General features: G+C 32.0%; 1 protein-coding gene across 7 annotated transcripts; it reads right to left on the bottom strand.

Moving 5' to 3' along the window:
• Positions 1–1,578: 1,578 nt before the first annotated feature.
• LOC120345166 (dynamin-1-like) lies at positions 1,579–26,245 on the bottom strand. Of its 7 annotated transcripts, none has more exons than XM_078113246.1 (26): positions 26,034–26,245; positions 25,204–25,294; positions 24,556–24,632; positions 21,515–21,664; positions 20,976–21,179; positions 20,042–20,140; positions 18,922–19,082; positions 18,251–18,393; positions 17,351–17,486; positions 17,099–17,233; positions 16,749–16,820; positions 16,386–16,472; positions 15,741–15,811; positions 14,346–14,400; positions 12,387–12,500; positions 11,753–11,883; positions 11,443–11,545; positions 10,394–10,405; positions 9,880–9,891; positions 8,198–8,353; positions 7,427–7,483; positions 6,369–6,479; positions 5,944–6,044; positions 4,789–4,947; positions 3,222–3,383; positions 1,579–3,115 (listed from the first exon to the last, which is right to left on the bottom strand). In XM_078113246.1, exons 1-26 carry the CDS (start codon positions 26,116–26,118, stop codon positions 3,061–3,063), a joined length of 2,739 nt encoding a protein of 912 aa, XP_077969372.1. In that variant the 5' UTR covers positions 26,119–26,245; the 3' UTR covers positions 1,579–3,060. The 7 variants fall into 7 exon arrangements, with proteins under 7 accessions (XP_077969372.1, XP_077969373.1, XP_077969375.1 ...); XM_078113247.1 differs by lacking the exon at positions 15,741–15,811 and adding an exon at positions 15,624–15,694; XM_078113249.1 differs by lacking the exon at positions 9,880–9,891.
• Positions 26,246–26,466: the final 221 nt, after the last annotated feature.

The following is a 26,466-nucleotide window of genomic DNA, read 5'->3' as shown; positions in this document are numbered from 1 at the left end:
GCAACGCATACAAGTTAACAGAATTTGTTGAAATGGTCCTGCCTTTTGCCTTTCTCCAAAATCCCTCTTTTTCTAACTATTCTCTTCTGCTCTGGAGATGGCGAAAACTCAAATATCGATGGGACATATAAGCGGCTGTTAATGGGTTATCTTCCCTTTTTCCTGAAAATAAATCAAACACTAATCATCATTTGACAGTGCCAAGTTTGTGTATCAGATCAGTAATAAATTACCTGCTAACTAATAAACAATCAGACAACACCTTCTGAGCATTAATGAAGATTTCTTTCAAGTTGAATGTCGTAATCGACCAGCGGTCATGTGAACCACCCTCAGTGGGAGGAGAGCTGCAATCCCCTCGCACAAAACTACCCCCGCATGGGATTGGAACCTGTGAAACTCCCAGGGGGATGAGAGATGCGGTGGCGAGCGTATTCTTAGATGGAGAATTCAGTTTATTTTTTGCATTAGCACTGGCGTTAAACTTTAGTTATCTATTCAACTTTTCACACTTACTACGGTAATAGATTACCTGCTAACTAGGGAAACAATACCTTATGGCAATTATTGATTAATACCTTACACGAGTCAAGTCTGCGAGTAGGCCTACGCCTAGGCCGGTATGTTAGTCGTTGGCCTAGGCCGGTATGTTAGTCGTTGGCCTAGGCCTACCAATAACAGTAGTTTGTCATCTGCTTTCCATTGAAATGAGGGAGCTTATGAATATTTAAAAAAATTGATAACGGCGCATTATGACTCACCATCAACGAAGCGCTGTCCGCAAACAGTGAAACACAAGTGAGATGGCTTCTGGACTTGACACTAAGCAGTCCTGCAATCCACATTGCGCGACGTTCCGGATCTTTTGAAAACAGTGGAATATAACTGAAGATCCATTTCGCTGTCTATACTATACGTACAGTACAGCCAGCGGAACAATACGAAATAACCATTTTCAACAGCCAAACAAAACGGAAACGTATAATCCGACTTGCAACTGACAGGAGCCAAATGGACGTTTTTGTTTTATTGTCGTCCAGTAAACAAGGTCACGTGACCCGTGCAAGTCCTCTATATAAGAAATAACAAGAGACCGATTCTCAAAAATATGGCCACATCTCAAAGCAAAACACAGGAGCAAGTATGATTGGAGACAATGCAGAAAAACTCTGAGACTGTTCAACTGGAGCTATTGAGATTTACAAGCTTCCTGCCCTTACAAAAGGTGTTCTTTCTTGCCACGCACACAATTGCATGAGTTCAACATTTCATTTCTTTTGCAAGAAAAACACAATATTTTCAGAGTGTTGCTTGTAGCCATATTTGTAAGTGAGGAAACATCGGTATCGGCTCATCGGCCTAGTTTTAGAAAACTATTGGTTTCCGGTTCAAAAAGGCAGTATCAGTCGGGCCCTATTTATAACCACTCGTGCTCTCCCCGAATCATGTCCAAAAAAACCAAGCTAAAAGGAATAGCAAGTAGGCGAAACAATGAAGGATAACGGAAAACCCCAGCTCACCCTTTTTGAGCTTAAAACAACCTGTTAGGATTTTTCAGTTTCGCAGTTCAGTATCAAATATTGTAAATAATTTGGGATGTATTGAATAAGATATCTATAGTGCAGCAAAAAAAAATTGCTTTCACATAGCAAACAGTCTCATGACCAGAATAAGTGAACTAAATTTCAGCACAATATAAGAAAGCAGTCTTGAATACAAGCAATAATAAATTAAATACACAAAATACATTCAAGCGTATTTAAACAACGGCCACATCGAATGGATGCCCAACCATTGCTGAAGTGCTTAGTTAAATACACCATAAGCACTAATGAGAAATGACAAAGACATTCAGCTTGGTATCTTGCACAGTAGCTGCTTATCGATATGTTAGTTACAGAATGTGTGATGTCCAAAATTTTATGTTCACATATATGATCACATCAGAATGATTTTCCTCATCAGAATCCAATACAAATACAAACTTCGCATATCTCCAAATTCAAGAATCAAATATTATTCATATTGAGAATATGAGAATCACAATCCCTATTTTACAAATGATAACATATACTGGAGAATATTCGCCAATAAAAAATAGAGCGGAGCCACATAGCAATACATAACTGTACTACGAAAAACAATCACAAGGACAATAATAACATAATAATAATAGGGGAATATTGCAGGGAGTTCATTGATTAATGTGTTATAATGAAAATCCACACAAAAAAATTATTAAATTAGAATGTTCTACAAGTTGGGTCCAAGTTATGTTGCCTTTATTATTATTCAGACAGTTTATTCATTCACAAAAAATCGATTAAGTAGAGAAAAGTATACTTTGTAATTGTAACTTTCAATTGATACTTTGGTTGGATGCTACAAAACATAACTTACACAACCACTTATTTAGGTTTCGATTAAAACCATCACCTCATAAAACCTCCATTGCTAGGAATTCCTTTAAATGTGTGGGATTGACTATACATGTAGAAAACTGAATTAAAACTAACAATTTGCATACTTAAAATTAAATAACAATTCCATATACCGAATATGTCATTTGTTACACATGCACTTGAAAACTGAGTGATGATCCATGTATGTATAGGAACGACACTTACTAGAATATGATAAATATTAATGGGATTACGCAATTATGTACTATCAACATATCAGTGATTACTCTACTTTTAATCATATAAGTTATGGTATTTGGTTTCATAGTGGAGCGAGTGCTATTGGCAAAGCTCTTTTGAAAATTTTTATAAAGAAATCCGGTGCCAAAAACATTCGACAATGATAAAAAATATTCAGTAACAAGTCGAACATAACCACCACCAGCGGTATCCTTCAGCCAGATATTTGCTGAAATTTTTGTTTCTATTATGAGCTTATAATATTTGAAATAAAGTGAATTATCGAGTGAAAAGAGAAAGAAAACATCCAAACTACATGAATCAATGAAAATCATTCTCTATTGCTTGACTTGATTTATCACACTTGATAAAACGGTTCATGATCTGTCCATTATCTTTGATAACATTGAGATGACAACTAATATCCTGGACGTGCTGGCAGATTGGGAGGTTTCAATCCAGGTGCTGGTCGCCTAGAAATTTTAACATTCAATATTGTGCTGATTAAATAAACAAAAATATACAGAAGTATCTTGGAGAAATTGAAAATAATACTCAGTGAATAAAACAATTGCTCACCTTGGTATAGAAGGTGGCGGACGAACGCTTCCTGGCCGAGATGGAATAGGTGGAGCATTATATGAGGGTAGAGCTCCTGGACCAGGAGGTCCTGGTGCCATTCGACTATTTGACGGCCTAGGAGGTGGGCGTCTTCCCATAACTGGGCTTGGTCCTCTGACACTGTTGAATAAAATATCAACACTCTAGGTACATGAGCAAACTTCAAACAATCGAAACCTAAAAAATCATGCTTCATGCAAAGTATAATGGGAGTAAAAAAAACTATCAGTTCAGAAGGAGGAAAGATTTAAAAAATTAATTCCTAACTCCAGTCCACTATTCCCATTCCCAGTCTGAATACATGAATTGATGGGATTTTTATATTTATTCGATAAGACAGTTTCGTTGCTTGATGAACCATAGTCTCTCATCCAGTAATCAGTCCATGTCACTTAACCATTTGTTTCAGATGCACAGACTGACAGAGAAATCCAAAATCAGCGGTTGCGTAAATCACCCTCTGGCCCCAGCCTGTGAACCCGATACAGGATAGTGAGGATAATCAGAGGTGCAATGACAAGCGTATACCAACATTCAGCACAATGAGCCGATGGTCATGTAGCATTGCTGTTGATCTCATTGCAAGAGTTAAATCACAAGAAATAGAGAGGAAAATGACTTATTGGAATATTCTTAAAAGATTTTGATAAAAAGTATCTTTATCGATAAAAAAACAAAAATGAGCAAAGCATGTAATATGAAAATCTTGGTTAGAACAAATGTTTTGAACTGTATCTTGGAACCCATGACTGTCCCATTTATGATGCATCTATAGCCACTTGTCCACAAACAGAGAACAACCAAGTTTCAAAGAAAAAAAATTCTTATTTTTTTCTACTGAAATTCCAACTGATTGCCATGATAACCATTAGATTATTAAGTCAGACATTCATGTATAAGGCCTGAAGGATAGGAATTCGACAATTTCAATTATCACCAGTTATTAAATATGATTCTTCGTACTCTTTATTCCGAATATTGCAATATTGATGTTGCCAATGGGTCGACTCAGTTTGGGGAACCAGGTTTTGAATCACAAGCAGGTATTTGACTAGGCTACCCCTACGGGACTAGATGTAGTTTGTCAACCTGTTGTATAAATTGTAGCTGATAATTTTGCATCATTTCCAAATAACACTTACAATAGCATTTTTACATATATTTCTGTTTAGCAACATAACACTGGTACTGATGAATCTAAGCCTGCATCAAGTACCTATGCATGCTCGATTCGTGTACAAACTTGTTATATAAAGAATCGTTTGGTCCAGTTACCAATCAGTGTAATATGCGAGTGAGTAATGTAGCCTTGTTTACAATATAACAAATCACCCTCAGCAATCACCACATAAATGTTAATAATTAACCAAAATACAGCTAAGCATGAGTACCACACAGCTTTTTTCCAAGCTTGCGTTGTAGATTTTAGAGAAATGACATTCAAAATAGGTCAGTATAAATGATTAATGAATCTAGCGATCATGTCAAAAGTTTCATGCTACCCAGGCAAAATTTTTAACAACACCTAAGTTTATTTTGTTGGCCTTTCATGCTTGTCCAACGCTTTATAGGTGGATTACTCCGTTTGGATGATTCATTGTCCAATAGATTTTCAGAACTTGCTGATTTCTTCAAGGTATCTTTGACATTTCGTTCACGTGGTAAAGGTGCAATATTTTGTGATCTTTGTTTTGGTTTAGATTTTTAATCGAGAGAAAGGACAAAACAATCATTATACTTCAATCAATAAAAATCCTCTCAAAAGTATAATTGAAACTAATTGAAAGGTTTGAAGAAGACTGATCAGTAAAACTAAACTGCAGAAATAATCGCATATATGTGTTTCAAATCATAAATTGGGAGAAAAATCTCCCTTTATTTGTTCAAGCCGCTAAAACCCATCATGATATCTATTTCATACGAAGATTTTCACTTTTATTTTCTATTTTTCATGTGTCCTGTATTCTGTAATACATGCCGTTTGAATTATAGTATACACAAGAAGAACAAATGAGAAGACTTTCCAGACTTATTGAAAATATTTAAAGTTGCTGAAATAATATCAATACAAAAATTCTACTGTATTTTTTCAACAAAGTCAATAATCAGAGAACTTTTTTGAATAATCTTGATGAATCTGATTAAGTCACACCTCGCTGTGTGATTACAATGAATATAATTCGGACAAAACTACAAGATGCAAAGATCTAAATATTATTTTGTCTAAGAAGATTAAGAGAAGTTCTAATCAAGTCAATTATGTGACACCGGGAGAGAAAATGACAAGCTTCCAAAAAGACAAATTACAAAGTAAAACAGTGTGCCACTTATTAAAATTCGGTATTTTAATCCTAGAATGTTCGGCACTCCTGTAGTGTGTGTACCAGGGGAGGGTTAGGCCATAATTTTATTTCCGATTTTCTTTATTTTAGTTCTATTACGAGTTCGGGGACTGTCTGTATTAGCCAAGTGAATATACCCCCTGCCCATAGCTTTCAGTCCCTTTATACAACTTGATGTAAATTAGGCGAACAAAATTAGTTACCTCCATATTGGTACACAAACTAGTGGAGTGCCTTAAGTGGAGTTCTTCAACAAATCAACTCGTTGCCAGAAAACACATGCTCACATCTATCAAGCATTTCAATTTTTTTTAATAAATGCTATATGAAATTTTTACCTTGGTCTAGCAGAGTGACTAGGTCCATTTGTTCCTCCATTTGCTGCCTCTTCATGAATCCATGAATTGTCAACTGGGGGTGGTAACGAGGTAGCTACAGTCTTTAAAAAATTAAAATTAAAAAAAAAAGTTCAAAAACAATCAGTCATCAGGGTAATTTAATTTATCATATTAATCGTTTAACATCCATTTCTAAAATGTGAAGCTACTCGAAAAAGCAAGAACAAAAGGTGGAATAGCTGTAACAGATTATCCGCAACATCCACAATGCTTAACCTTCCAAAACATCGTTTTTAATTACCTCCCTGGAACATTTTCTTCAATTTATAATTCATAAAAATGCTACTTTTCACTTTGCAAACTTTGTCTAATTTACAATTTAACTCAATTTCTTAGAAATCGACAGTTTTTTATTCATGCTTTACCTTCATATTTATATCTCCCATGATTTGTAACGCTTCTTTCAAGCTATGATACATTCTTAGCATAGTGTCACGCCTTTCACTTTCCTCTGCAGATTCTTCCATCATTGTGTTCTAAAGCAAGATATATATAATTCGGGATATAAATACCATATTTCCCAGCTAATAAGACGGAGCAATTTTTAGCACTAAAAATCAGAGCTTTTTAGAATTTAAAAAGCTTTTCCATATTACCGTTCGATAAGTTGAGAAAGTTTCTCTGTATATCAGTTGGGCATCAATGCCTGCTCATAATTTTATATGGCAAGTCTATTAGAACCAGGTCATGTCTATTTCGTTAGAACCATACACATGGAATTAACCATTCTGCCCAACAAAAGGTGCGGAGATAGCAGCAATCGTTCTAAACAACCCATGGAGTGGAGCATTGTAATAACCAGGGAATAAGGTGTGTTATGTACAGCACTGTATGTACAAAGGTTAAGTGCTGTGCTGTCTATTGAGGGTCAAAATCACTTTTATCTGGTATTTACTGCTTTCTTTCTGAAGTATCAATATCGGTCACCGGCCATCATTGAGGAGTGTGCTTCGTCACACTAGCCAAGTTATGATTGTGACCAGGTTTTTAAAAAGAACTAAGCCAAATAACAGCTGGAAGTATAAAGTTAAATAACAGATTGTTTGGGATGAAATAGATTATAAAATATATCAACAAATAGATAATTATGCCTGAGAAGGATTATGCAATAAAATAAGTCGACACGGAAAAAAAATAGGGCCTAGTATCCAATGAGATGACCCCGAAAATCGGGTCAAAATATTGCATCCCGAAAATCGTCCTATAAGCCAAAAAAAAATAAAATATAGAACATAAGCTATTATACAAATAATTGTTTCCTCCAAAATCTTCTTACATTGAACATGGCATATAGAGAAAAGTTTAAATGGCGGTAAGTAGCATTATTAGCACATGTTGAAGTTATATAACTTGGCCCAAATTTTGCTTCCAATAAACAAACAGGATAGCCATAAAAATAAGAAAATAATATCAATAATCATACCTGGTTACCAGACTGATAGAGATGGGCCAGTACTTCTGAAGTAATGAACTCTTTTGTCTGAAGAACAAATTGGGAAATTTTATATGAAATCACAGACAATATTTGAATATGTATTCTTACAGAAATTTCCCAACCCATTCAATATTTATAAAATATTCAGTGACAGATCATTCTAGTTTGTATAGCCCAAAATAATTACTGAGAGGAGGCAAGTGTACACTCATAAGAGAAAGTTAGCAGCCATTGGAGTCATAAAATTGATTCTACAATCCTAAGATTTTATATTTCAGTCATTTTCAAATGACGCTTTTCACGGGCCCTCCACTACCACAAGGCATAGTGGCAGCCACTGATATGTAAAACACTACTTTATTTTGCAATTGTGTACACAATTTATTACCAGAACCCAACATTTCTGACTCGGGATGCCGACATAGTTGAGTTCACAAAATCAGTGTCAATGAGAATATTTACAATCACCTAGAATAGGGGTGCGCAACGGGCGGCACGGCCACAACCCGAACTGCCAAGCCATTTAGTGTGGCCCTTGTCAACACTCAGATTTTTCCCCATCAAGCATAAAATCCTAATCCGACAGTTTATGTTTAAAGAGGCTCTCACATGGGTAAAATCGTTCACAGTTTTGCCCGGTGCAATAATTACCGGAAGGCTAAGCGATAGTCGCATTCTTTTCTCTTGTCTTGCACACTCCTGACCTAGAACAACATATTTTACTCTTGCTGGTAACTTGAATAAAAGAAAAACAAATACCTGATTTATCATAATAGACATGATGATCTTAGGGACCAGATCACGAATGGTTTTACTAACGATAGCCATGTAGCTGTCGACAAGGTTTCGAATAGTTTCAACCTTTCTTTCCAATTGAGGATCCACAGATGATGACAATTCTTGAACTACTTCCTCCTACCAAGGTGAAAATTAACATCAGTAACATAAGTCAAAAGACAAAAGGTTAGGCAAATGGATAAATGAGTTTGATTCGGTAGAATTTCAAATACTACAATTTTCACAACAGATTTGATACATACGGTAATTATTATAACTGATCATACAGTGATTGGAAAATCACTTTTATTGATTGAAAATTTAATTACTCCAAATTTATATATATATTTATTCTAACAAAAAGTTCAGTAATCTGTCATCAAATCTGCAAAATATAGTATGTTTCTAAAACTGATCAAAATAGACCACATCTAAAGAAGATGGGAATTGAGTGTTTATAATTCACTCAAAAGATTCTGAAAAAGGTGAACAAATAACATATCACCAAAAAAAAATTGTTCTGAATCTAAATCAAATACAGAAAACATAAATTTAAATTTACTATTTGTCATGATATTGAGTTTCAATATCATAAACAAAAAATGAAATTGATAAAGCATGTTTCATCTATTTTGTATAGGAACATTAATAACCATTCATAGATATCATTATGTTTTTATATGAAACAAAAATACATATCACCGAAACTTTCAATTACTTCCAATTTTGAATTTTTTTCCTGCATATATTGGCAGTTGATTTTACTTTATGCTTGAATTAATCAGACAAATTTGATCAGTATGGTATAATTATTATACAGACACAATCATTATCGTAATACAGTGGTCTGCAAACAATGTGCACATTCAGCCCAGTAGTACATGCCAACCACTGTTATATTAGAATGTAATTGATGAAGCTCAATTTAGGCTATATTTCCAAACACATTCTGGTATATCATATATTAATTTATTCAATGATTTTTGACATTGGACTCTATTAATTGGTATAATTGAGAATCGCTAGAATGAAATAACATTGGCACAAATATGCTGCTGGATTATACCTTCAAAGAAAAGAAATAATATCCTAGATAGCGGCTTATTTTTTTCATGACACGAAAAATCAGTAAATGATTTGGTCAAACAAGTAACATTCGAGCATAATTATGAATAAATTTAGGATCTTGGAATCAAGAGAATCTTCTTAATTTTGTATAATATAATTAATGGTAGATCGTTGCATGGCCTTGCATAACAACAAACCTCGAAAACAAGAACACCCGAATCACAATATTGGTTTTTATTAGTATCCAAAATATTACCAAGCTTAAGTAGGCTATTTATGAATAACTCCCATATATTACAATACATAATATATAAGAGAAGTCATGAAGTCAGGATGCTACATCTCAACATAAGCAAGCCGCAAATTACACACATGCAAACTATGGTAAATATAATTTATTTAGAAACACATATAGACAACTACAGAGTGCTGTCAAATAAATAGTGCTACTCTACATATCCTTCACCAGGAGAATAAAATAAAACTTTTGTATTTCACATATCCACAGAAATAGGTACTCAGCATATGCAGAATATGAGTACTTTTAGTAAAATAACAAGTCTGTCACAATAAATCATGCATTACATTCACTTTACCTCAGATCCGTCCTGTGTTTTCAAAAGAAGAACAAAGTTCGGTTAGAAAAAATATGTGATCTAATCACATCACTATTAGCTATGAATACAGCCATGCCAGTATCAAATCTTATCAAACTAGTGGGAAAATTGGGCAAAATGATAGTGAGAAGAGGAAAAATGTAGTCACATGAAAAGTCCAGTGGGAAATCAGTATAGAAGTAAAATAGAACTTGAAGCACATATAAAACAGGGAGATTATTATTGCTGTGTTAGTAAAACTTATCAGGGTGCATGAAGATGAACTCACAATGTTAATATAAAACACAGAGATATGACAGATGACAGAAAAACAAGCCTGGTCAATCCTGAAGATAACCAATATAACAAAAACATTTTTCATTTTTTAATTTGTTAATATGACAATGCAAAAAATCAATGCAAATCAACTATGATAATAAAATTAATAATAAGAAAAACGAATCAATAATGGCAAGCCATGCAAAACATGCAAAACTCAAATAACAGAACATACCTTTTTAGCACCCTGAACATTTGTGAGAATTCAACGAGCCAAAATGAGAAAAGAAAATGAAAGTTAATACAAACAGTGACCATCACTGGCACCCATGCAAACATAAATAAACATGTTTTAAATAATATGCTGTACATTATCATGCTTGGGCCTGAGAAATACTATAGCTGGAGTAAATCAAATATAAACTTTGTTCTGTGCCCTGGATACTAATTCAGAATGGAACTATAACCATACAATTTGGTATAATTTCAATCAACTAATAAAATAGGATCGAATGCCTCAAATGATCTTCTTTTTACTGAACTATTTCCAAAGCTGACTGTGTGAAGTGACGGTTGGGCCGATAAAACAAAGTTTTTAGAAAAAATTCAATATATCAAAAAAAAATTTGTATGAAAATAAATATAACATAAAATCATGCAAATGCTATAACATTCAGGATGCACAATAAATAATCAGAAATTCTCAAATTTTACGTAGCACAACACCAAGAGCAACATCAAATTTGATTCATAAAACAATCACCACATTTTCAAACGTTCAGATTTATAAGATTGGTGATACTATAGCAGATTCTAGAAAGGATTTTCATTAGAATCAATATAAATTATAAATTTGCATCAAAATGATACCAAAAATAAAGCTTGTGAAATTTAACATGAAGTACAAGCGTCAATAATGGCTACAATATTCAAAATAATTTTAAAATAATATTTAAAAATGGTACAGTTTGGAGTTTGGTTCAAGTTCAAATGCACCAACAAACTGGCTCCATAATGACTAACTGAAAGAATCGAGGCAGTGCGTGAGAAAAAAATGAAAACATAGGTGTTTTAAAAATGCATTTTAGTGGATCAAAAAGGTATACAACAACTTGTGCCTCAATAATGACGAAAATAATTTTGGTTATTTCCTAACTGGAGAATGAAAATAGAATATCTAACAGTTAGAATACAAACATAACATCAGACTTTTCCATACACACCAACATAAACCCACTAAGCACTCAAATATGAAAACCATGAATATATAACTTTTCACATTACCTCTTTCTTTTCTGTAACTCGCTCAGGATAAACTCCAGCTCTCAGAAATGAAGCTTTCCAACTGTCGACTTCCTCTTGATTTTCAGCCGATAATTCTAGCTGTCTAAAGTAATGACAACCAAAAAGATTGATTTACCAAAAATTCTTAATGCCACATTTAATCTTTCTCTAGTAAATTATTATTCAGATATTGACATTAAAATAAACCAAGAACAGCTAAAAGTGGAAATGCCCAAACTATAAATAAAAATACAGAATATTCATTAAAAATTGAAATTGGGAAAAAAACTGGAATAATAAAAAGAGCTACCTATGATCTCTGTAAACATTTCTTGATTCAGTGTTGAACAAAGCAAATCCATGTTTACTTGACATGAAGCCTTTTTCCAAATCACGAAGTTTGATGTTATCAAGTGGTAACATGTATTTTTTGTCTTTTTCCTAAAAAATATACATAATAAATGAATCCAATCAATGAAAAACAGAACCAGAAACACATATTAAATTTTTCATAAAGCATATCAGAAAACTATTTCAAGACAGCTCATCAATTTGGTAAAGTGATCCAAAAACAGAATTCTTAATTTTCTTAATTACTTCTATATAATGAAGAAATTTTATTCAACACTTGAACTTCTGTTCAAGTATTATTGTATCCAAAAATTCGGGATGGTTTGCAGAGGAGAAGTTGTGCTCTTTCTAGTCTAGAATATTCCAAGTGACTTGGGTTCTGTTTTTATTTTGTCACCTTCTGTAAATATATCCAGCTCAAAACTGTAAAAAAGGCCCAAGAAAAACAAAAAACTATTGTGATTTTTGTTAAAATCCTAAGAATACTGTAAAATAGCAAAAAGATGGAAATATGAATGCAGGTACCGTATTCCACCTCAGCAGTGCAATGCCTAAACAAATACAAGCAATTGAAGCAAAGTACTGATACTCACCTCTTCATCCTTGTACCAGGAGACAGATTCAGCTGTCAGAACAAACCAAAAATCTTTGGAACCTCCCTTCATGAAGCTGACATTATGTAAGCTCAACCATCCTTTTCTAACAACCTGCAATGGATAAGAATAAGTGCATGTTGAATTTTTATAAAAATTAGAATTTGTTTTCGGAATAAATTTGGAGTCATCACCCTTCCGCATCTTAGCATAGTTATTTATGGACACAGTGTTCCAAGTGGGATAAAATCAGACTAGCGAGTACAAAAAATAAAAAGAGTTAAAAATCTATAGGCTATTAACCTAACTGACAAACATCATAAATATTAATTCTGGAAATTTATACATGTGACTAATAAAATGTAAACTGCATGGGAAATAATTAATTATAAATATAGCAATTTCATTCAGTTCAAAGTAAAAATTACAATTATGAAAGCATTTTCAAAAAAATTTTGATAAAAGTCACAGAAAGCTAATTTGCACTAAGCAGAATATGAAGTAAAACTGATAGTAAGTTCTGAACTGGTCGTGAAAATATGTGGTGTGTTTTATATTACAATTGATTTGTAAACAGAAATAGATTTTATTTAATAAAATCGTATCAAATATTAAAATCGGGGTAGATTCCCTTCCCAAATATTAGTTATCGAAAGATATTCTAAAACAATACCCTCTAAGGTTGTTTGTATCCAATTAGTTAATTCTATACATTCCTAGATTTTGTTTCTTAAAATTTAAGAAGGCATTGATTTTACATACAAAGCACTTATTACTATTACAGTTTTTTTTTTGAATTTCCAATAATTAATTCCATTTGATTTTTTCACACATTCCTAACTAAATTCAGCACGATTGTATTTTCCTACCGGAATAAATGTATTAAAAAAATTACGGCAACTCTCAGCTGTTGATGGTCAATGAAGTTTCAGTAAGAAAAAAACATCCTTATAAGAATAGTTAAATTTCTTGCACAACACAAAATTATATATAAAAGTTACTGCCATGCAATTGTAGCGTATTTATTTTTAGTAATATAACAATAAAATTGAAAAACATTGAAATTTTGTTAATAAAAAGAGCTTTGTTCCAATTAAATTATTAAAATGACTTATAAAATTGCAATGACATTCTTTAGCTAATAACATCAATATATATAATATAATAGGTTGAAACTTAGTTAAAAAAAAAATCTATATATTTTTTGAAAAAAAAAAAACAGAACTGACAGAATTAATTACAGAAAAGTCATAATAAATGTTGGACTTTGTCAAGCAATCAACTCAAGAACATTCAATTAGAAACAATACTGAAGTGTAAAAATGGACTAAACACTGCATAATGTTGATAAGATTTGAACAACTGGTAAGTTTAGCAATTATTTGCAAATAAACAGACCTAGTCGAAGAATATAATTAACGAATTATATAGAATAGTGTGATTTTATAAAAAAGAATATTCATTAGTTGTAAACGAGAGACAATAAATTACCCAAGTTTTTCCATCCTGAATATAAACATCGTTGAATGAAAAAGGGCTATGTGTGTATAACTAGGGACTCCGAGCTACCTAACTTTCTTGGTAAGATCTGAAATATCTCGTACAGTTCAAGGCTTCGTAATAAGATTCCATACTATTTCTATTTCTATTGACAAACTAAAAAATAATAATGAATTGATGTTTTTCAATAAAAATGACAAAAATATTGCATTATTTATTAATCAAATTGATTTATCAAAGTCAATAAAGATGAAATGATTTTAAAGATCAGTTGTTTTTGCAATTGGCTAATCACATCAAATAAGCCAGCTATCACGTATAGGAAATAAGCAAACCAAAAAAAAAATTCACTCTTTTTCAATGATATCTGATAGGGACTAAAATTAGTACAGGTAATAGGACCCTGAAGAGACGAAGCTTGAAACATAATATACTTATGCGAAAATGTGCCAGATTTACCTGATTCCCAACACTTTTCTGCTTTGTTCCTCTGTCAACTCCGCGTTGAGAAGCACTGAATGATATCAAGAAATATGTTTAATATTAAATAAACATAAGTCCTATAATGGAAAAAACAATATAAAGTAGAATAATGAAACATAGCGATCGTCAAATACTATTTTGAATTAGAAATATCTAATTACAAACCCCTAATTAGTAAAATTAAATGCTCTTCTATATAGAGATATACACACAGTGTACTGTATGCACAAATAATATAACAATGCAATGTATATTTACTTTGGAATAAAAAAGATTACACAAATCAAATTTTGAATCAGTTATTCGAAAAAACTCAATGATTTTATATGCTGTGTAAACTAAATGTAATTTGTTGTCAATCACATTCATTATCTAGAATTTACATTCTAAATGAATTAAAACGTCCATTTATAAATCGAGCATGCTATAATGTGGGTTTCAATCACAAGCAACTTCATTTCAAATGATTTACGAAGGATATTCTACTGAAAAATGCCACTCTGTCATTCGCAAATAGCAAAAAAAATCTTTCGATTGGATTCTCAGAAATGTTGCCTTATGCAAATATTGATAGAAAGTTACATGATAACTATATTACACACTTTGAATCTCGGATAATTACATTTTAAGAGTGAGAGAAACAGGTGGTGACATATCGTGCCAGTATTTTGTAAAAATAAAAAAACTTGATTATGACTATGAGTTTGAATTATTCAGAGCAAATCACAAAATGCAATTTCCATGGTTTTGTTACAGAAATAGCACAAAAAGATAATGTGATATAAAAAGGTCAAAGAAAACATTCGAATGCTCATGAAGACGAATATAGATTGTTTTACTCATTTTTTTGCTGTTGTTGAGACAAAAAATGCCCTTTCCTGTAAATTTAACTTTCTTTAGACCAATCGTTTTTAAATTCTCAGGAATTGAATATGGAGATCTCTAGTACGAGGCCAGTAATTTTTTTTAATTTGTTTGGATATCCTGAATTCCTGGGTCCTGTTTTTCACGGATTTTTGTAGAAACTCACTGTGGAGCAGGTTTGGGCAATCCACTTTCAGAAGCTAGTGCTCAACTAACAGCGTATGAATAGGGTGTCAGAAACAACTTTGTGTCCACAATTGTGATCAGTGCCCTCTTGTGTAACAAACCATAAGAATCATGAAATACAATTGTAATTGAAACATGCAGAAACGAATTATGACAAAATTAATTCGTATCATTTTTTTCATTTTATTATCACACACATATTACTTGGCAAATCCAATAAAATCCTCATGGTTAGTGTTTATGTATGATAATTCACAATTGATGAGCATTGAAACCTGCAAAGTTCAACGAAAATATTTAATTTTTTATATAAAAACTTACTTTGCAAAACCGATAAAATCTTCATGATTCGTATTTATATAAGCAAGTTCAAAATCAACCAAAAGAGAAACCTGTTGAAAATGAAAGTATAGTTAGACAATTATACAATATATGAGAATTCAAAATTTTGAAAATTGACTAATCCTTATTCAATAATTCTATGAGTTAAATTTAGTACAACATACATTTGACATCCAGCAACTTGGGGATCATATCAGAGAAAATAAAATTCACATAAAGTATATACGGGGTGACTCGGAAAAAGAGAACCCATGAATTTCTTGGTTATTTCTATGAAAATCAAGTAAATTATCAAATTCTGTTTACAGTTAAACTTCTGTTTGTGTATGATTGTACCCAAAAGTTTCAAGAAGCTAGAATGTTTTGCATAGTTCGTGTAGTTCTTTCTAGAATATGTTTTAAATGACTTCCTCAGCGTCGGAGACAGACTTAGAGACTTGAGTGGTTCATGAAACTGTTGGTAAGTTACAGCATTCTCTATCATCAAGTCCATGCATCTGAACAAGCTAATCTCATATCCAACATGAACTGGTAATTGTACAATGCGGACAAGGAGACATGGTTCACCATACAATTAGGCAGTCCTATCTCTCCCGGGGATAAATATTAAATAGCTTCATTGACCTGGTCTTTTGATTTTGCTTCTCTTTCTCTTACATGAGTGCTCACAATTCTGTCAGTTTCTTCTCTGAGAACAGGATATCTTCCCATCTAGTGAAAAATAAACATTTTATCATTTTAGATTAATAGAAAAAGATCATGCTGACACATAATCATGAAGCAGCTTCATTTCTTTTCAATATTTCCACATGTCATTGTGATTATCATCCATGCAAACATATTATAACATAATTGAAACAAGATTTATATAATTAATGTTTTTTTTTTAAATATATCAAATAGTAGGCTATTAAAGTATTTCCTAGATGAGGAAATACATCTCAAAATTTTATCATGTCAGATATGTTAAAATAACTTTTCTTTTACCTTTTCACTACACTGTCTGACAACATTTATCAATTCAGTTGTAACGAGATCCACACATTTCAATGAGGGAGCCTGTGAAAAGTGATATCAATGAATATTGAGCCTGAAATTACAAAGTACTAAATTAGGATCATTCCCAGTCTTGACACAAAAAGTCTAATGTTGTAAAAGATATGAGAATATCAGATATGAGGTGACTTTTTGACAATTCTAAAACATTCACCACGAGGCAAATACAATATTCCAATCCAAACTAGCAAATTGGCTTTATCTGATATTACATAAGACAGTAATAATGACACAAAATTTGTATATTATGCAATTCTTGTAACCAAATTTTATAATATTACTTTCAGTTTCTCGATCTGTCTTTTCACAATTGCTTCGAATGCCATGTCAGGTGTGAACAAACCAGACCGGATACCGTAAATATTTCGAATGGCGTAAGCTATCTCTTTTCTTAGTGTTGTTTCATCACACTCCATCTGAAATGAAAAAATACTTATGAGAAGACAAAGGGACAAAATGGCTTAGTAATTAGAGCATTAAAGAAAACAGAGAGTAATGACTGAAATATTCCCAAACAAAAAATAAATTATAACCTTGACAAGTTCGTATGGAAATCTTTCATGGAACACACGATTGATTTTTGCTCCTCCTGATAATTCTTTCATATCAATTTGACTACCGCTACCCTCAATTCTTTCTTCAAATTGTGAACTGAATTGTTGAACCATTCTGCAAAGTAAAATACAAAAATGTAACTTGTTGCTAACACAAATAGAGCTTTTATGCTTATTTCAAGCAGAGAGGCATGGCGGAAGCTGGAGCCATGGCTACCAGAAATTTTAGTTGCTTCAGCTCCTAATTATCTAATTATTTATATGCGTTTATAATTTTTTTAAACTTCATACCAATAATACACTCTTATCCTTTTCAGTTTTTAATAGTTTTTTCAAATTCAATCTTTTATATTAATTTATAAGTTGGAGGTTAAATTTGTATATCTAGCACTTTAAGAATAATTTTGAATTTTGGGCTCATGTTTCCTGGCAATGGTCAGACTGAAAAAACATCAATGGCTACGAGTCCAGGCTTGGAGTCCAGATCTGAAGCAAAAAATGTCGCCCCGGAGCTGAAGCCCTGATGATCTCTAACCCGCTCCCCAGCCCTGTTCTTCATATACTGGAATAAAACCCTAGAATATTAGGCTTAGGCTATGGAGCTGGAACTGAAGCTTGGAGTCCAGCTCTGAAAAAAAAATGAAGTTCCAGATCTGCAGCTGGAACCATGATGATTCTTAATCCGCTCCCCAGCCCTGTTTTTTATATAACTAGAATAAAATCTTAGAAATACATCTATTAACTAATAATAGAATAAAGAATTTCAATTTCATTTATATAAATAATGTCTAGTGGCTATAAAGGTGTTTCATAATGAATATGCAAAAATTCAAACAATTGAATTTCCCGTTTCAGCAGTATCAACATATGGAAACATACTGTAACATTGCTTTGGTTTTTCGTGAAGGATCATCTGGTTGGAAGTTTTTATACTCTTCCACTTCTTTTTCAATATCTAACATTTGTTTTTGAAGTTTATTTCTGAGTTCTGGTAAAGTATCTTTGATGTGGTTGGTCAGTTGCTAAAATCAGAAATTGAAAAATTATAAAATTACATATGCAAGATGATTAAATATCAATGAGTACCACACCATCAATATCCTAACCAGACACTGTTTCATGGCTCAAATTAATGTCATTGGTGAGATGTTTAATACTATATAGTGCGTAGTACAGATAAAATTCAGACTAATGAGGTGTCAATAACAAAAACTAGCCTAACCAGCTAAACACAATACAATATAGATAACTTGACTATAACACAAAAGAAAAATTTCGAAAAAATATCCAAAAAATTTCCTGCATGAAAGCAAAACAATACAAGATTTATGTCATGACCTTGAATGAAGTTGCAGACTGCATGTTAAAATAACTATTACGTAGTGATCATAAATTAGACTGTACATAGTACCTGTTTCTGTTTCAAGAACGCATATCTTCAAATTACAAATAGTTTACCAGATATAGGTTATAATTGTGCCAATCTTTCACTCCAGGCTTAATAAGCAACTCAAGCTTGGTTGTGCATGAATATTCAAATAATTTCCCACCTGATTTAAAACCTTCTGTAAATAGGGAGTTCCCATTCTATCAGCCATATGTCTGTATGAAGGATGACTCAGAAAAAATCTTCTTTCGGCAGCAAGTGCAGCTTTTATATCTTTGTTTCCATCGATGTCTTTCTGACTTCTGTTCACAACACCAACGTAACCTGTATAAAGAATACAAAATTGTATCAGAAATGTATAATTCAATTATTGTAACTTGGAATCCACCTTAGGAGACAATGTTGGGTAACCAGAGCTTGAATGCTTTAATTAACACCCAGTTACTCTAGAAATCCTCACTGTGGTCAAAAACAAAAGTTGAACAAGAGTTGAACAAAATAAATTGGGTAGGTCATTAGAAGACTAGAAAGTCCAGATCCCTGAAATTTATATCCTTTATGTAAAGGTATCAGCAGGTACCTGATAAGTAAAAACTCAAAATGGTTCATGCATTTCAGTGTTAAATGTTCTCTTGAATGATAGGCCCTATGAAAGGAATATAAAAATTTTATTTATTTGACTTGATAAATATAACCTGCATTGATCATCAAATTAGACTTAACTTGATTATTATTTTTTAGAAACTATGCACTACCAGAACTGTTTTAAGCCGTATTCGTGGTAATTTTTAAGGGAAGAATTTATGTCATTATCAAAAGATATTTACTATAATAACAATAACAATTCATATGAACATTCTTGCTGGAAAAATGTTGAATAATCAATGAGCATCAAGTGTATTGATCAAACATTAGTCAAATATACTAATCAGTTTACCTGTCAATACATATTCAATAAGCACATTGAAAATCTTGAAATTAGGAAACACATCATGGTAAAAACTGTCATGATCAAAGACTTGGCCTATGCAGTAGTCACCACTTACACATCATGGCACGAAAACAACAGATGAACTTATATGGCAAAATACCGATGTATGTCAAATTTATCATGAATAGGAAAACACGGAATTTCATAGAAAATAAACATAAATTTTGATTATCTTATTAGAATAGTGTTTTTTTAATAGCAATAATTCATGGAAAGATTTTGGGTTTAGAATATAAAAAAAAAAATTTAATTCCTCTTCTTTAATTAATGGTATTATATATTACTAACAAACCTCTTCGAAGTGGTAGTAACCTATTCTCCAGAATATCTTTAGCATCTGTTCCCTCGTCCATTAGGTCAAGTTTCGTGATGACACCGATTGTTCTAGTTCCTGAAGAATCAAACAATAGGCCCATTTGAAAACACAATAAGTAGTTTTGAAAAAATCAAAAATCATTCCCATGTCTGACAATTAGTTTGCCTCTAAGGCAAGACAAGAAAAAGTATTTTAATATTATAGATTATGTGAAGATGAGGATTCAGAAAAGTTCCTGTCTACAGAGAGTACGATAAAACTATTTCATTGATGTTCAAAATAAAAAATATTTACAAAAAAAAAATATGTTTCCTAACCAAACGTAATGAATATAGCATACAATTAGGGCTGGGCATTTCGAATCGAATATTCGAATCGAATCGAATAGTAAATTATTCGAATCGGTTTAGAGCAAATTTTCGAATCGCCGCCATCTTGTTTTACTCTTTCCGCCAATGGTCGAGGTAAATTTCTCAATTTTTTTTTCCTTGAAGCCATATTTTTTCAACACAATTCTGACTTATGACTCTTTTCTGTATTGAGGTATTGATAAAAACGTTTTTTTTTATTGTCAGTGATGTATTCTATGTTTTCAGTAATTTATGTGTCTGGAGGACCTAAAATACTAAAAAATTTACATACAATTTTATACCTTCCAAGTATTCGAGATTCGATTCGATTCGAAAAAATTATTCGATTCGATTCTGAAATCATCAGATATTCGAAAATGCCCAGCCCTACATACAATAAACTTATATATTCGTAAAGAAATTTGCCTGAATCAAGATCACGCTCATTCAATCAAGAATTAGGTAAACTAACCTCAGAGCGAAGCCCGAAAGATCTTGGGAAAAAATTTTGAGTAAAAATATCAGAGCACTATTTATTGAGCACTTTTAATATATTATACCTTGAGGGTCAAATTCTTTTGCGATTTTCAAAGCATCAGAATTTGCAAGATCAGCATTAGCAGGTGAGACTGCAAGAATTAGACAGTTTTCTTTAACAACAAACTGTGTTATCATTTCTCTGATTTGTGTTTCAATATCTGCAGGCTGATCTCCAACAGGTACTTTTGTCATTCCAGGTAAATCAACCAATGTGAGATTCAACACTAGAAGAAAATTAGAATGTTCAAATGTTTAATCAATTTTCTTCATTTTTGTGGAAGTAATTGACAGATTTATGGGTCCATGTGTTATTGAGTCATCTCATATTTAAATATATTAAATCTGCAATAGTCTAATAATAATATACTGGCTCTCTGCTCATTTCAGGGTGGTTTACATACCTGCTTTTAACTGTTTAAAATGACTTAATAAACACATACCCTACTATGCTGAAAACAAGAAGAGGAGCCATTAATTGGGATAATGCATGATAAAGTCAGCTTTCTTCCAAAATAAACACGAATGAGTTCAGATCACATCCCATCCAAATTGTATTTACCTCTAGGTGAATGAACTCTCAGATTGATGGGAATGGGACTGATTCCTTTATTTTTTCCAGTCATTCTGTCAGTTTCATCCTCAATTTCCTTTCTTATTGCGTTAAAGTCGGTAAACTTTTTTCCTTTGCAATGTAAAAATTCACCCCATTCTGAAACACAAAAGTTGAAATAAGATCTTGGATCAAATAAAACATTACTCGGTAGCAAGCTACTTTCAACAAGTATTTTTAAAACAAAATAGTTTGATATTCTATAATTTTATCTCTGACATAAGTCACATAATCATAAATACTTTTTGTTCTGCACAACCTTATATCTAGGTGTCCATAAGTGAAGTCACAAACCATAAGTCAGCACATCTCCACTTTTAATCACCTGTTCATTATTCAAACGAGAACCCTCAAATTTCACATTATTCACACTGAAGACATACAATCAATATAAATTAACTTTTTCCCAAATTAATTTATTATTAAATTAATTTATTTTATATTTTCAAAATGATAGATTATATCATCACAAACAAGAGTAATAGGAGATTATGGAAAATAAAAACTTCTGGTATGACGGTATAAATTGCAACTACCAGAAATCAAACTATTCAGATGTATAGAAGAAAATAAATTACCAGTCCCTAGGCCTAAGTCCTAAATTTAGGTTTTGAGTAAATCACTAAAAACAATTTTGAATTTCAATATTATTCAATATATATTTATGTATGTTTATTGAAGATCTGAGCTCAAGTCATGTTGATATGTGTCTGAGAGTATCTTTATATAATTATATTTAAACATTTTTTAGCACTTCAGCTTTGATTTGTTCCTGTTTATAACCCCCAAAATGACTTCAGTTTCTAACAATAATCAAATTTGTTGGATGCACTGCTGTCATTGCATGCTACTTAGGCCTGAGTTGCACTGAACAAATATTTAGTGATATGAGCTTTGAATATATTATTTTCGAATAAAAGTTTTGATTCAATTCATCTGATTCTGCTGTGTTTTCATTGAAATAACTTGTATCAAATAGGACTATAAATAGATTATTTTACATATCAAGGACTGAAGACTGAATAGAGTTAAATACAAATATATCTGATGAATGCATTGAATGCCCGCGTATTATATGGCTGAAACAAATTTACAGCACATAGCCCTTTTTTGCAAACAATAGCGAGTGTCTATAATAATTGTTTCAAACATTCACTAAGCTGGATAATCGTTTTTCTAATATGTGCTTATAGGTATGATAGCAGTCTAACTCATCATCAATCGTTTACAAAACAATTAATCAAATAGACAATCACAGTTTAACAGGTATTTTTCCACTCTTCCTTGATACTACTTGGAATCCAAACTTTGGCATAAAATGGGCATATGTATATTCTGACGGTGGTAAATACAATAAGGGGTTGAAAGACCTAAGTCCATCCCATCAGATTAAAGGCCTATACTGTTCTCGGCTTCTATAAGACATTTCATTCCAACTGAAGCTAACATTTTTTATACCAAGAGATTGAAAAATCCATGACTACTTGTTCTAAACCCCAAAATATTGAAAAAAAGTTAAATTTCAAATAATATAACTTAGGTTCATTCTATTCCCATCCGGCGATATAATCATATGGAATTTTGTACATATCATAAACATGCTATGAAAATGAAAAAGTCAAAATAAACAAGTCAGATATTTTTAATGTTGAAAAAAATTGTCTTGGTGAAAAGGATGAGAAAAACTGAAATAGGAATTTGTGTCCAGGGATATCCAGAACGAATCCAATACTTGGATTGATTCAAAATGATTATATTCCATATTTCAAATTCTTGATCCCCGATTGTGATGTACCGTAAATGTCACCAAATAAAAAGTGAACATCTTTTGATTTGGCTTAATATATATACGGTAGGTAAACCATTTTAACCAGATATTAAAAATTTGAATGAATTTTTTAAATGAAATTAGGAATACTAATGAGGTGTTCATGGGAATATAAATGCTTGTTCAACAGATTGAATTTCCAAATATTTGAAATATAATAAATTGGATTTTTTTTTCAAAATTCAATATCACTGAAATCAATGACAGTTATGAAGAATAACACAAGGCCATCTTATTCCAGGAATGTGAAAAGAAGCAATCCAGGTAAGATCAAGAACAAGTTGTCCGGTATATAGAAAATCAATAATTTCCAATATTGTGCACTCAGATATAGTTGAAGTAGCACGAAATGAAGTGAACCTATTTTCCCTGTGGGAAATCACATTTACAAATCAATATATTTTTACATGACTATTTAGAAAATGTATCTGCTTATTAGGGTTACACAGATGGTCCATCAATATGCTGTTTTAAATCAAATTTAGGAAAACAGAATGAAAACATCTTCCTAACAAAAGTAACTGCAAAATCAGGATAAATGAGATTTACAAAATTTGAGCAAAACTGTATTTTCCTTTTCTGCAGTGAAATAACGATTTCAGCATATCATTTCTAGATCAAAATGATTTATTGTAATTGTATCTAAATTGGACACACAAAACAGCTTTAGGCATGTGGTTTCCAAAATCATCCATGTCATGACTTCAAGGCACAATCATTTGATTGCACTGTTTGACCAAAGGAAGAAAACTAATGAACCAAAAACTATGTATGCCAATGTAGCCCCGAATAGCGTGGTGAAAACCTGGAATAATAATACAATACTTGTTGCTTCCAAATAGGAAAACCCCTATTCAACTGAATGTCGAAATTAGGTTTATGCCATAACCTGAAACCTAGGCAAAACTGAGAAGAAATCATGAAACACGATCAACTTTGTACCTTCTAACAGAAGTTTAAGCGGCATGGTTAATTCCCAACAGCGTTAATGCTTATCATAGAGGCCCTATACAGATTTGGGCAAAATATTTTGAAATGGTTGCTCTGAACTTGAAAAACAATCAAAGATTAATTCATGCTAATGCTAATCATTAAGTAACATTATTAAAATCTGAATATTTAGGCATCAGTTTCATCACTGGTGTTATTTCTTATACAGTACCTCCTGTTCTTGAAGTAATTAATTGAAGAACGAGTGGACGTCTAGTAACAATTCCAGATCCACGAGGAAGAAAATCTCTGAAATTTCAAAGATCAATATTTATATACCATTGATAAAAGATTTTACAGCAAAAATTTGTGCATGAAATTTAATAAAGCAGCAAAAGCACTTCCATATCACAGTAAATAAATTCCGTCTCTGAGAATAGGAATTGACATTTCTATGTCATTTTAATGGTTTTCATCATAAGCATAAAAGCGAGGACAAAATAATTTATTTTAGAAAAATCAGATTTTAACATACTGAGTCCAAAGAAATAATAGAAGAACTGAGCGTATTTCCTCACTTCCACATATGCAATTAGTCATTCATAATACTATAGTGGTACTTCAACAAATCGCATGACTCAGAAAATACTTGCGTGATTTGCAAATTCAGGTCATTAAAAAGATATCTAACAGGTGTGATTTTAGAATAGCAATCATGAAAAAACTTTCATTCAAAATCATTCAAATGCTTAATAATATTGAATAAAAAATGATAAAACCTATGGGAAGGAATATTATTTAGCAATTTAGTTCATCCATATATACCGTAAATATAAATAAGAATTTGAAATATTTTATTGTTTGATTAGATTTTACTCACTTTCCAACAAAATTTTCCAAAACACTACTTTTGCCAGCACTCTGACCACCAACGACAGCAATTTGTGGAAGATCGATATTCAAGCTTGAGCCTGTAATATATTGATGTAGTAAAGATTTAAACCAAAATAAAAACATCCCAAAACAAAAGTGAAAACCTGGAAAAAATGAGCCACAATCCATCAATACCAGACAACAGTTATATGATGTCCCGAATAGAAGAGCAAAATGAATGCAATTATAAAAATTTAGCCCGCAATGCAGGACTTTAATAACAAAGTCATCACGAATAATTGCACAAATTCAAGTTAGTTTACCCTTTTCCAATGTACGGTGCTATAATTATAGCAGGGCTACTCAACTATTTTTGCTAAAGGTTTGTATACAAAACTTGAAAATTCCTGGGGTCCGGTCTGGCCAGAAAATGTATTTCATACTGCGCCTAACTATATTTTAGTAACTCTATCTTTTAGGTTAAAGAGTTAAGGAAACGCAAGTTGGGGAAAACTAAGTGACCGCAAAATATTCAACATCCTTTTACATATCCAAATTTAAATGGAGACAATCCTCCAAAATATAAAAAATATCAGACACGGACGAATCGAATATCTGAAAGGTCCGGATTCGGACCGCGGTCCGCCAGTTGAGTAGCCCTGCTATATGGTATTAGGTAATAATACTAATATTTGAAAAATATATTTTGCATTGTAGGTATATGAAAGTTATAAACTGCCTCATTTCAGTCAAATTGAAGTACGACGCCGTAAACCATAATTCAAATCAAAAGTGAAAAGTAAGTGAATAAACGTATAAAAAAATATTAGGAATTACCTGTGTGAGCAAATGCATCCTGTAATTTATTCACAAGTGGAATAAGAGCTTGCATTCCAGTATTGCCTGGGTCACCCATAGCCATTTCCTTTTCAGCAAACTCCTAATAAAACAGATATCACAAAACCTCTAATAAATGGGATACTTTTAATTTGTTTAGTTTACCATTCACGCATTATACACAGTAATAATATCTGTATAAAACATTGAATATAAAAAAACTTCAGCAAAAGACAATACTTATACAGCAATAACCTCAATAAAAATCCTTAGAAAATTTTACTAATCCACCGCTTGAACAATTTACGAAAAACAGGTTCAACTGAATAACCAGAGAATGTAAGAATAACAAAAGTTATATTGGTTCACAAATGAAATTACATACTGGCATATGTATTAGTGTATTTAAAAAACAATTAATATCCTCAAATAT

The sequence above is a fragment of the Styela clava genome, chromosome 5 (genome assembly GCF_964204865.1).
Source record: "Styela clava chromosome 5, kaStyClav1.hap1.2, whole genome shotgun sequence".
Taxonomy (NCBI): Eukaryota; Metazoa; Chordata; class Ascidiacea; order Stolidobranchia; family Styelidae; genus Styela; species Styela clava.
This window is presented reverse-complemented; position numbering and strand designations above follow the sequence as displayed.

Coding starts and splice junctions, on each gene's coding strand:
- LOC120345166 (XM_078113246.1), bottom strand. CDS start 26,118: ATGGCTATGGGTGACCCAGGCAATACTGGAATGCAAGCTCTTATTCCA. Junction 17,487..18,250: donor AAAACCAAAGCAATGTTACA/GTATGTTTCCAT, acceptor TTTACTTTGCAG/AATGGTTCAACAATTCAGTT. Junction 4,948..5,943: donor AGTCACTCTGCTAGACCAAG/GTAAAAATTTCA, acceptor ACCAAAACAAAG/ATCACAAAATATTGCACCTT.